The sequence below is a fragment of the Aegilops tauschii genome, chromosome 4 (genome assembly GCF_002575655.3).
Source record: "Aegilops tauschii subsp. strangulata cultivar AL8/78 chromosome 4, Aet v6.0, whole genome shotgun sequence".
Classification (NCBI taxonomy): Eukaryota; Viridiplantae; Streptophyta; class Magnoliopsida; order Poales; family Poaceae; genus Aegilops; species Aegilops tauschii.
Genome location: NC_053038.3, coordinates 495500948 through 495513278, shown reverse-complemented (window position 1 = coordinate 495513278; position 12331 = coordinate 495500948). Strand labels below are relative to the sequence as shown.

At 46.6% G+C, this 12331-nt stretch overlaps 1 protein-coding gene across 1 annotated transcript; it reads right to left on the bottom strand.

The window, feature by feature from the left end:
* Positions 1 to 11444: 11444 nt before the first annotated feature.
* LOC109769545 (uncharacterized) lies at positions 11445 to 12099 on the bottom strand. The gene has a single exon (XM_020343962.4). The coding sequence runs from the start codon at positions 11993 to 11995 to the stop codon at positions 11627 to 11629; it is 369 nt and encodes a 122-aa protein (XP_020199551.1). The 5' UTR covers positions 11996 to 12099; the 3' UTR covers positions 11445 to 11626.
* Positions 12100 to 12331: the final 232 nt, after the last annotated feature.

Sequence of the window (12331 nt, the reverse complement as noted above, 5' to 3'; positions counted from 1 at the left end):
CATATTCTTCGATATCTAGCTCACACACCAACACTTGGATTATGGTACCCCAAGGGCTCGGCTTTTGATCTCATTGGATACTCTGACTCTGACTATGCTGGTGATCGTGTGGACCGCAAGTCAACATCTGGTACATGTCATTTCCTCGGACGATCTTTGGTCTGTTGGTCCTCGAAGAAACAGAACTGCGTATCATTGTCTACTGCTGAAGCTGACTACATTGCTGCTGGTTCTTGCTGTGCTCAATTGTTGTGGATGAAGCAAACTCTCAAGGACTATGGCGTCAACGTGAAGAATGTGCCTCTCTACTGTGACAATGAGAGTGCCATCAAGATTTCTCACAACCCAGTTCAGCACTCAAAGACAAAGCACATTCAGATTCGTCATCATTTTCTTCATGATCATGTGTTGAAGGGCGATATCTCTATTGAGCATGTGAAGACTGAAGAACAGCTAGCCGATATCTTCACAAAGCCCTTGGATGAGAAGAGATTTAACAAGTTGCGGTGTGAGCTAAATAACTTAGAATCTTCGAATGTTCTTTGAAAAGGACACTCATCCTAACACTTATGCAAATTGATGACTTAGATGTGCAACACATGAAGAAACATTTTTATTCAATCAATGAAAAATAACACTCTAAGTGTGAAGAAATTAACGAAGAATTTTATTCTCAGAACCCTACGACAATTGTACGCGGTGTCTGAAATCATCATTCTTATACGGTGGGTCACGCCACCACCAAAAGTTGAAATCTTCAATTTGAGTTTTTTCTCAGTTTTGAAATTCCTCAGTTGTTCATGTTCTTCAACTTTGCATTGTCTTCACCATTTCCGTCGTTTTTCTTCATTGGCTATATATATATATGAGTTTATGTCCTCTACAGCATTCACTTATTGCTATTTCTTCAAGTTGCTTATTCTGCTAAGTGAATGTGATCGGACCCTTCCCCCTCTATGCTAAACTCAACCCAATCTATTCACAAATTCTTCATGTGCGTTCTATTTGAAACTCGTTCAAAATCTTCACTGTGTCCTTGTCAGCTGAAGAATTTGCGAACGGAACTTTTAACTTATCTTATCCAAAGTTTTCGGCTTTCCGCTCAAACCGTTCCGCATCCCACGATAATACTTATCTATTCACCCACGATCACACATGATCTCCACTTCTCAGTACGTGGGTGACACATGTCAAGCGAATGAGAAGGGTCAGGGGCACGTTCGTCCAAATTTCTTCAAGCGAACAGTTTTTCACCGTGGCTATAAATACCCCTCCCCTTCCTCACTTCTCCTTTTACTCCGCTCGACCTCACTCCAACTCGAGCTTCTCAAACCCTAGCGCCGCCGCTACTTCATCGTCGCCGGCGAGGAAGAGCTTCACTGCCTCGACCTCGTCGCCGTCGTACTCGCGCCGGCCGCGGAAGTCTTCACTCCGCCGCCGTCGTAGCTGTCTTCCTCTGCCAAGTTAGGGCGTGGAAGATCTGAACTGACGAACTTCACATTTACACCTCTTAGTTCGTTGTGTTCTTCATCCAGGGTAATTAAAAGTTACTTTTACTGCCCTCTTTGATTCAAATGATTTCTAAAAAATCTTCAAAGGTGTTTGTTCTTCAAATTCTTCACACACTAAACACCTCACATGTCATATGTTCTTGATCCGTTTCTCTAAGCAACATGTTTCTTCAAGATTCCTCAATTGTGTGGATCTTCGATCTATACAACTCTGGAACCTAAGACAAAAACGCTTAGTGAAATTCTTCAAGACTCATCTAGTCAAATTCCTCAAACTTGTTCTTTTTGAAAAACCTTCTGAGAACGCATATGACCTCTCCAAATTCCTCGCAACTATACTCTGTTCACAGGTACTGATGTCCGCTGCTGAATCACTAGGTTCTCATCAACTTAACTCATTTGCAGCATTCCTCGAAGAAAAGTTGCATACATCTTCAGAGAATTCCATTGTTCAAATTCCTCATCTGAAGAAAATGGCTGATGGAAAGAAGCCACGGAAGGGAGGAAAGAGACCTGAAATCAACACTGCCTTTGAGATCCCTGATGACATATACAAAGACTACTGCACTCCTGATGAGGCCAAGTTTGGTAAGGAGGACAAGAATCAGCGCAAGGTGCGCATCCAAAGGATAGAGAGTAGATGGGCAATAGAGTGGAGGGAGTACAGATATGTTACTCCCAAATACATGAAGAAATTCGCACTCAATCCTCCATGCCCAAGACCTCCATTGGCACCTGGCCAAGACGCAGATCCCACCAGCCTCAAGCGCGGTGAGGATTATCCTGATGAATGGGCCAAGCGCCAGGCCAAGTTGGCAAGACAAGCTAGAGAAGCAGTGAGGAAATTCAACAAAGACTCTGCTGCTGCTGCTTCCACTGCTGAGGCCTCTGCTAGCAAGCCGAAGAAGGCCATGGCAAAGAAGCCTGCGCATAAGTCAAGTGCTTCACCTTCAATGCGCTCAAGGCCAAGTTCCTCAGAAATTCTCTCACGGCCAGAATCCTCAAAGCCCTTACGGCCAACTCCTCATACTGCTCATGCTCCTCCAAAGTCCTCAGCTCCTCCGCCAAAGTCTTCGGCTGCTCCGACCAAATCCTCAGCACCTGTGCATCTCGCCACGTGCCAAAGGACTACAGGCATATCTATTGCCTCAGGAGCCTCTGCAAGTTCCTCAGCTGCTCCAAGTTCCTCAGTTGGCCCCTCTCTGCTGAAGAAGAAGACCACTACTGCACGATGTCCTTGACCAAGTCCTCACAAGAAGCAGGTTGCTTTCCAAGTACCCTCTGATGATGATGAGGCTGATGATGAAGAACTTGCTGAAATCATCAGAGACAGACAAGTCAAGGCCGCTAGTGCCAAAGGAAGCAATGTGCCACTGCTTTTGGATCCGAAGCTGATCCTAGACTTCATCGATCTCTGGCACAAGGATCCCAACACACCTTTTCCTGAAATGAACCTCACACCAGGTCAAAGTCATGTTTTGACTGCCTTCATTGAAGAAGAGAAATGGAAATTTGAGAAGGCAAGGCAGCTGAAGAAAGCTCAGTTCAGGAAGGAGCGCTTCCTGAAGAAAAATGTTGTCTCTATGGCAACTGAAGATCTAGTGAAGATCCAGGCTGAAATCAAAGGCCTCAGTGATGACTTCAATGCTTACTATGCTGATTGGCAAGGAGCCAAGGTCAGGTTTGTAAAACTGACTGAGAAATTCACCTCAAAGGTTGCAGCTCCATCGCAACCAGAAATTCCTCAAGCCGAAGCATCTGCTCAACCAACAGAAGAGCATGCCAGCACCGCTGATGACATTCAGGCTGCTGAAGAAAATGTGAGTTCCAGGGCTGATGACTGCATTCCAGCCGCGGAAGAAATTGCCAGGGAATCCACTAGTGATGCGCCTGAAGAAAATGAAGAAGTCAGGGCAACTGCATCAGTTGTGCCTGAAGAAACTCAACCAAATTCCTCTGCTCCTCCTGCGCCTACCCCAACTCCGATCCTTCCATCTGCATCAGATGTGAAGAAGACCAAGGCTGCAGAGCGTGCAACAGTGAAGAAAAGGAAGGCATCAACTTCATCAGATTCTTCAGCTCCGAAGAAGATGAAGCCTTTGACCAGCTCGTTTGCAAACCCCATTGATGTTGTTCCTATCTCAACCATGCCATCAAAGGACCTTGTTCCTTTTGATGAAGATTATGTGATTCCAAGTGAATCCGATGAAGACATTCCCTCTGCTGCTTCCTCAGAGCAGTTGGATGAAGAAATTGAAGTGGATGCAATCCCTTCAACCCCCACAGTGTCCTCGCCTATGACTCAGTTTACTGCTGAAGAGGCCGGCGTTGAAGAAATGGAAGATGAGGATGTGGACATTGGCTGTACCACACCTGTGCTGAATGATGACTTTTGGGAAAGTCAGCACCCCAATTCTCCTTTGTTCACACCTCTGCAACAAATTCCTCAGTCCCCTGTCACTACTGAAGTACAAATGGGATCTGAAGAACCTCATGCAACTCATTCTGTCCATGAAGAGATTCCAGCCACTAGTGTTGAAGAAAATGTAAATGAAGAATTGAAAACCCAGGCTGTCACTGAAGAAGAAGCACAAATTCCTCAGCCTGAAGAACCTGAGATTGCGATTCCTGAGGTGATAATGCAATTGACTGACACTCCTCAGCCCAACCCAAAGGTTCCATTCTCAAAGAAGTAGAAATTCAAGGCTGATGATTTCTTCGGCGAGCACGTGTTCTTCACAGACTACAATCCCTATGATTCTGCTCGTCTTAGAAGGAAGCGCTTCTGGACTGCCAGCCATGCCAACTTCTATTCTTCACTACTTTTCAACAAGGACAAAGTCTTCGACCATGAGCATATTCCTCATGTGGACATGGAACCACTGCCATGCTTCACACCTATCCTCAGTGTGCTTCATGACACAGGCCTCCTCAACTTTTGCACAGACATAGTTGATTGGAATGAAGAACTCATTCTTCAATTCTACGCAACACTGCACATCACAGGAAATGCTGACGATGTGAACTCCTGGGTTTTGGACTGGATGACCGAAAACACTCACTACAAAGCACCGGCCTCTGAATTACTTCACGCCCTGCCCATCAATCCTCCACCTGAAGGAGCTCGTTGCATGTACCAAGAGCCTAAGCTTACAGATCACTATACGCAAGTGCTGATGAAGCCATTGAAACCTGGTCAAGCCTCAAGGAAAAAATTCCTCGTGAAGGAATTACAGTATGTACCAAGGACAGTCTATCGCATTCTGACGAAGACTATGAGTCCAATCAAATGCCACGATTCATCTGATGAGGAAATTGTTGGCATCATGAAGAATCTGGTATTCAACATCATTCATGGCATACCCGTCAACTATCATGATTTCTTCATGAGGACTCTGGCAAATGTTGCACTTTCTCTGTTTGAGCTGAAGCCTTATGCACCGTGGATTATGAGATTCCTCAGAACAAGGTCTTCACTCAACTATAAGGCTGATTTTCAGAATCACCTCAGCTACTTGCCCCCGATTGAAGTCCTCGAGCGGACCTATTCCTCAGCTGATGAAAAGGGCAAGGCACCAGCTGTTATTGATGAAGGCATTCGTCCATTGGATGGTCAGTTTTGCAAAGCTGCATCTTATTCCACCAATGATGACTCTGCCACTCATGATTCTGCTGCCCATGCATCCAAGTCAAATCCTCAAGCCACTGCTCCTCGTGTGATGACTGACCGTGAGCTTCTGCTTAGTCTTCACCAGAAGGTGGATCGAAACCATAAATGGGTCAAGCGTCATTTTGGTTCAATTCTTCACAACAAGACTGCTAGACACAATGCAGTGAAGAAAAACCATTACTACCTCCATGAAGTCTTTGGTCGCACCTGGGCTATTCTATCACATGTATATGGTGAAGAAGATCTGAAGAACATGGGTCTCAAGGAAGATTTTGACTGGTCTGCTCCTCGATCGAAGAAATACAAGAAGGTCAAGGTTCCTTCCTTGGTGGCCAGCTCATATTCTTCATCGCGCGAAACCGACAAGCATGAAGACTTGGAAGACACTGCGGCAGGCCCTACTATGACAAACGACCCCAACAACGCTGGCGCTCCTCCATCAACATGATATTCTTCAGGGGCGTTAGTTCTCATTTTCGACCCTTTTGGTCATTCGATGACAAAGGAGAAATTTGAGTTAGTCTTCAAGCGGGTCTATCTTATATGGGCGTTTTTTGCTAAGTTACAACTCTTGTTCTTCTGATGACTTTGCTTGATCAAGTTGTAAACTTAAACTCTATGGTGGCCTGATACTTTTGCTGTGATTTTCTGCATGCTTATTCCTCTCTAATGTTAATGCATGCATGCTAAATTACATCAGTCACCATATTTCATCATGCATTTCAAATTCTTCATATTATATGTCAAATGCGTGTATGAATTACAAGATATAGGGGGAGATCTCCATGATTCAACTCTTCAAGTGTGCATTGATTCAAAAGCAAATTCCTCACTATGCACATCTTCAGGGGGGGAGTTCTTCTATATCTTGCAATCAAATTCCTCAATATCAGTTTTTACACTTCATATGTTTATCCCCGTTGAAAACTTAACCTATATTGTCATCAATCACCAAAAGGGGGGAGATTGTAAGTGCATCTAGTGCCCCTTAGTGATTTTGGTGTATTGAAGACTTATAGGTTAAGAGACTAATGAGTTTATGAGTGTACACAGGTCTATAAGTCTATGAGGAGTTTGATATTTACAGAGAAAGTCGACCCCTAAAAATGAAGTTATTCATCTGAAGACTTTGGATTTCTGAAGACTTTCTGAAGACTTTGAAAGTGAAGAAATTGGTGTGACCTTGAAGACTTGGTATTCATTCGAGGAACATGAAGCGTAAAGACATTTGTTTTCGTAGTTTCATTTTCTCTTTCTTGAGTCATAGGAAACACCGTACTGTTAAAGGGGGTCGAGGAAATACTAAGGAAAAATTTCCATGTGATGCTCAACTCAAAATCCTACACCTACCAATCCCTTCGAGTGAACCCATTGGAAATCTCATACAGTTCAGTCATATTCTTCAGTGACAGAGACTAAGTTCTTCTGGTCTCTGAGGAATTTGTTCTGACTGAGGAGTTAGGAATTCGCCAGTGCGGATTGCCTACATAGTGAGGAACATGATAGCCCTGAGGAATTTGATACTCAAATATCCGACCGTTGCTGTGCTATGCGCCAGCTGTCCCAAAATATCTACCCACCTAACGGTCATATCATTGAAGGGCATTTATGTCTTATCATGTCGGGCTGCTCCCTAGGCTATAAATAGCCGCCCCCTACAACCACTAGCTGGTTGGCTGCTCCGAGAGAAACTGACACTTGTCATTTGAGAGCATCCCATCCTCCGAGGACTTTGAGCGAAAATCATCAAGTGAAGAAAACCCAAACCCAAACACCTACAAACCCAAAGTGATTGAGCATCACTGAAGAGATTGATCCTGCGTGGATCCGACGCTTGTTACCTTTGAAGACTGTGCTTCTTCCAGACGGTTAGGCGTCATGGTCTAGAGCATCCAAGAGGAAATTGTGGATCGCCGAGTGACCGAGTTTGTGAAGGTTCGGAAGTCACCTGAAGACTTACCACGAGTGATTGGGCGAGGTCTGTGTGACCTTAGTTCAAGGAGAATACGGTGAGGACTGTGTGTCCTCAGGTTTAAATACCTAGCCGCTCCAACCAGATGTACAACTGAGACAGCAGTTGGAACTGGTCTACCAAATCATTGTCTTCACCAAGCTTACTGGTTCCATTTCCTCAAGTCTTTCATTTCCTCATAACTGTGTTGTGTGCTTGTTCAGATCTGTTTGAAGACTTTGACTGAAGACTTTCTCTATTTCCTCAGTTCAATTTCTTCAGTCTGTTTGTCTTCATCATGTGCTATCCTGTGTTTACCCTTTCTGTACTCTGTGCTTGTCTTCATTTCATCATGATGACCATGCTTGTGTTCTGCTATGTTTACTTTTGAGTACTTATTCCGCTGCAAGTAGTTCTTCGCTAAGGAATTTCCTCACCCGCAAATTCCTCAGTGAAGAATTCATAAAAATCGCCTATTCACCCCCCCTCTAGTCAACATAACGCACTGTGTGGCGGATCTGTACTACATGCAAATCTGTCTTTCTTGAGTCTCGGCGACTTTGAGCGTGAAACTGCTAGGGAGTACCTCCAAAACTTCATGGTACAGAATAAGGACCGGGAAATTGTCCTCCTGCCTTATCATCCAAAGTAAGTCAGTTCCGGACAACCCTTTCGTAGATTTCAATCATTCCTTCTCGCTCATATGGAGAATAATTTGAGGTGTCTTTTCCCCGCAGCAACGGGCGCGCCGTCCTTATCGTTCTTTACCCGCGAGTCTCCCACGCCATGTATTTCGACCCTACCAGAGACTACGAGAAGAAGGACTACACCCATATAATGAATATTCTAGATGATGCTCTCCAAGGCTTCGGCATTAGGGGTGGCCACCTGCAGATCAGGAAAAAAGGAACAAGAAGTTAGGTTTCTCGCATAAAACTAACTTCTGTTGCATCCATGTCCCAAAACCAAGCAAGAAAGATGGATTCTACCTCCTCCGTCTCATGATTGAGTTCAACACGGATCACCAAAAGCTTCGTATGACAACCAGAAACGATGATCATATCCGCAAGTGGGTAGAATCTCATGGAGAAGCGGATTATAAACTTAGAGATGACTTCTTTCGCATCCAAAGGGACATTGCGACGATCATCATGAAAGAAGTCGTCGATGAGAAGGGGATGTTCCACCACGGCCCTATGTCGCGAGCTGACGTCCGGACTCGCATAGGCATGCAACGTCATGACCTCACGCCGTTCAAGAAGATAGGGTCCATCCTTGTGATATGGAAGGATGGAACTTCTAGTGATTTACGATGCCGATGATGATGATATGTGTCGGTTGAACTTGTATACTTTATGTAGCGATTAAACTTTGTGATGTCCACGGTCCCGGTCGAACTTGCGTAACGCTACTTTGTTAGTTTGGGTACGATGACATGCGTACCTCTAGTTAATTACTTTGCGTACTATATGTTGCATCTAGTTGCTAACCCTTTCTTTTTTGTGTTGCTCTAGTATATTTTTTTGGATATGATCGTGCATTCTCTTGATGAAGATGCATCTCTAACAGGTACCTAGATTCTTGATGGCGAAGGAGTGCTATGTCGTGTACGAAGGGAAGGTTCTGGGAGTGTATGACGAGTGGTATGAGTGTCAGGCGCAAGTGGAGGGGGTCTCGGGCGCCAGCCATAAAGGCTTCAAAAGCAGACAAGAAGCACAAGCTAGTTACTTGAGGTACACGCTAGTGCGAGAGAGGCCTCATAACCGCCGCCTCATGTACTGCATAGTTCCGCTATCACTCATAGTGATAGCACTTCTCGCGTTTATCATTGTTTAGATGGATGACGTTGTAGTTGCAAGTATTCGAGACTTGCATGTATCGCTATTTTCGAGATGATGACGAGAGACCACTTTGTGTTGGATGATGATTATGATGAGACTATTTGTATGTATATGCTATGATTACATTTGTGGTCTCGCAGCCATTTGTATGTGTATGATGATGACATTTATATGTGCTAACGATTATTGTATAAAGTCTGTTCAAATACAAAACAAATATGCAGAAAAAAAAATTAATAAAATTAGCAGTAGCGAGTGGAGAAAAGTTAGCAGCAGTGTGCCAGTAGCAGTAGCGCGGCCCAGCAAAGCGCGCTAGAGCTATTAGCAGTAGCGAGCTTCCATACAGCATGCTGCTGCTACACTTGTATAGCAGTAGCGCGGGCGTACACGCGCTGCTGCTACAGGTTAGCTGTAGCGCCTTATCAGTAGCGCGGGTCCCTGCGCTACTGCTATACCTAGAACCCGTGCTGCTGCTAGGCTTTTCCCTAGTAGTGACCATCTCCGTTGGTAACGGCACGAAGACCCCCTTCTGGGACTCCCCTTGGCTCCTTGGGCGCAAGCCTAAAGATATTGCCCCGCTCAGACATGAAGCTTCCATGCGTAAGAATTGGAAGGTGTGGGAGGCCCTCAAGCACAACGCATGGATCCTCAAGATCAATCCATCCACCTCTATCTCTGCTGAGCATGTCACGCAATTCTTCACACTGGATGCTCCTTCATGAGGTCCATCTTGACGAACTCTCCGAGGATGACATCCTTTGGAAGCACTCGGTCTCGGGGCATTACTCGGCGGCCTCGGCATATAAGGCGCAATTTTTAGGATTGGTTCTCTCCCCCATGGACAAGATGGTTTGGAAAATTTGGGCTCCCCCAAAAGTCAAGTTTTTTGCTTGGTTGGCTCTCCAAGACAGGATTTGGACCACGGATAGATTGGCAAAGCGTGGGTGGCCAAACTGTGATCTTTTCCCCCTTTGCAAGAGGGAACAAGAGAGTGGGAGTCACCTATTCTTCAAATGCCGCTTCTCTAGAAGGCTTTGGTCCTTGGTCATTGACAAGTACCATGCCCCGATTTCGTCATTTCCACCTGGCCCTTGTTCGACTCGGTCCAATCTTGGTGGGCAAGTACTTGCGACGACGGCTATCCGCACAAACAAGCCAAGGAATCCCTCACCATGCTTGTTTCATGGACAATTTGGAATGAGCGAGACGCACGAGTAGTTTGCCCCTCCGACAGTGCTGCTTTCCTCCATCGCCACCGAGGCTAACCTTTGGATCATCGCCGGTGCTATAAAACTAGGGTCTTTGTTATTGCGCGAGTAATCCGCATGCCGTGTGCTCGGGTTATTTGTAACTAACTCTATTCTCTCTTATTTAATGGATGAGGCAAAGCTTTTGCCTCTGTTTCAAAAAAAAAATTATTCCTCCTCGAAGGAGGATTGACCCCATGGAGAACACGAGTACAAACTCATCTACATAACACCACACCGTTCGCCACAGTCCACTACTATATGGCATAAAAACGAAGATAGAATTTTTCATACCATGGCGGATTTTTGTCGTACACCTAATGGCGTGAAGATGAATCTGACCACTGTAGCACGCCAGGGCCTTGAAGGAAGTTGGGCAACTATGAATGCGATGGTGGTCTTATGCTACTGCTGGGAAGTTGTGGTTCTTCAGCAGAGCCTCCGTCGCCGGTCCAGCCAACCCGGTGGTGAGAGAGGCGGCTCAACAATGCGAACGATGGTCGGGGAGGGGCGGTAGCTAGGAGGGGCGGTAGCTATTTTGGATGGCACAGATTAGAAATAGAGTAGACGTTCGGAGTGGTAGGAATGGGCGACGGGGTGATGATTGGGCTGGGGATGGACGACGGACTAGTGGCGGCGGCGAGCTCCAGCCAAAATCGGCATCGGTGGCAAGAAATTTTCCGCGCAGCAATTGACTTTCGTGCGGCTGTGTTTTGGTTTTGCGGCAGCATGTAGACACTGCAACTGCATTTTGGTTTTGCGTGGACTGCAACTACGTTTTGGTTTTGCTTCAGCAGTTGAAGCCAAATTTTGAGGCTGACTAACAAAATTTGGAAATGAAGATTTGACCATGACAATTTTAGTTGATGCGAGGATGGTAAACAATTTTTTGAACTAATAAATTTTGCCATGGTGAACAAATATAAAGTGGCAAAAAAAGTTTGAATTGCCATCGTCAAATTCCGAATGTTATAGGCGTCCAACAAAATTTGCACCACCATTACATTTGACCTGTCGAAGCAGTGTTTTTTGCCTTGAGTGTCCTACTCGGCAGTTTTTACATCGGCGTTTTTTCATCACCTGGACACGGTGTTTGATATTCTTCAGGCGCGTCATATTTTGTACAGGGTGTCTGTTTCTTTAGCGGCAGCGAGGTTCATTTCCTTCGTACCATGACTTTTCATACTATACCGGCTAGTTGCCATACTCTGTCAGAACGGCCCAAGGGCAAGAAAATTTGCGCTCACATTTTATTTTTATTCGTCAGTCATGCACAAAGGAGAACACAACGAAGAACGGCAGCTCTAGCAGGCGCACGCACGTATACAAAGCACAACTACTACCCGCGCCACACCGTCCAAACACACGGACACGCAAAAGGAGGAAGAGAAGCTAGCTACTACCGCCTACTGGATGTAGGACATGCCGGTGATGTCGAGGTCGCGGTCGCCGGTGGACGGCGGCGGGGGGTGCCTGGGCCTGGCCACGGGCTGCTCCGGCCCGTCGGCGCTCTGCGTGGCGCTGGCGCGCGGCCTCCCGGGCTCCCTCCGGCCCTCCTCCGCCGCGTACATCCCGCCGCCGTACGCCTCCCGCGTCATCGGCTTCATCTCCGAGATGTTGGGCGCCTGGTGCTGCTGCTCCCGCTGCAGCTGCGGCTGCCGCTGCCCGGCGGCGAGGTCGTCGAGGCTGTCGTCCGGGTCGGTCGACGGCACCTTGGGCTTCTCCTCCCTGTCCTCCATCGCCTTCTTTGCGTTGCTCGGCGTCAGCTTCTCCATCGCTCCGCTCGGCACGATCGGTCTCTGATGTAGCAAGCTTGGCTTGTAGTATTATCTCCGGCTGCAGAAATTAACAGTGGCTGAGGAAGACTGTGGGAGTGGTGGTTCGGGCGGGCTTGCTTTTATAGGTACGCGTTGGATTGGATGGATTGGATCGATGATGCATGGATCGGGAGGAAGACTCGCGAAGTTCGAGTGCGTGCACTGCTTGCGTGCTGCGCCGCGGAGGGCGACGCGTGTCGCCTGTGGGCGTTGGATTGGATCGGGCGAGCGCTGGCTGTTGGCGCCGTGGTACGGGCGGCGAACACGTGGGCTGGTCGGTGCCTCGCGCGGCGG

Bases quoted from the DNA above. Each gene is read 5' to 3' on its own strand.
- LOC109769545 (XM_020343962.4), bottom strand. From the start codon at position 11,995: ATGGAGAAGCTGACGCCGAGCAACGCAAAGAAGGCGATGGAGGACAGG.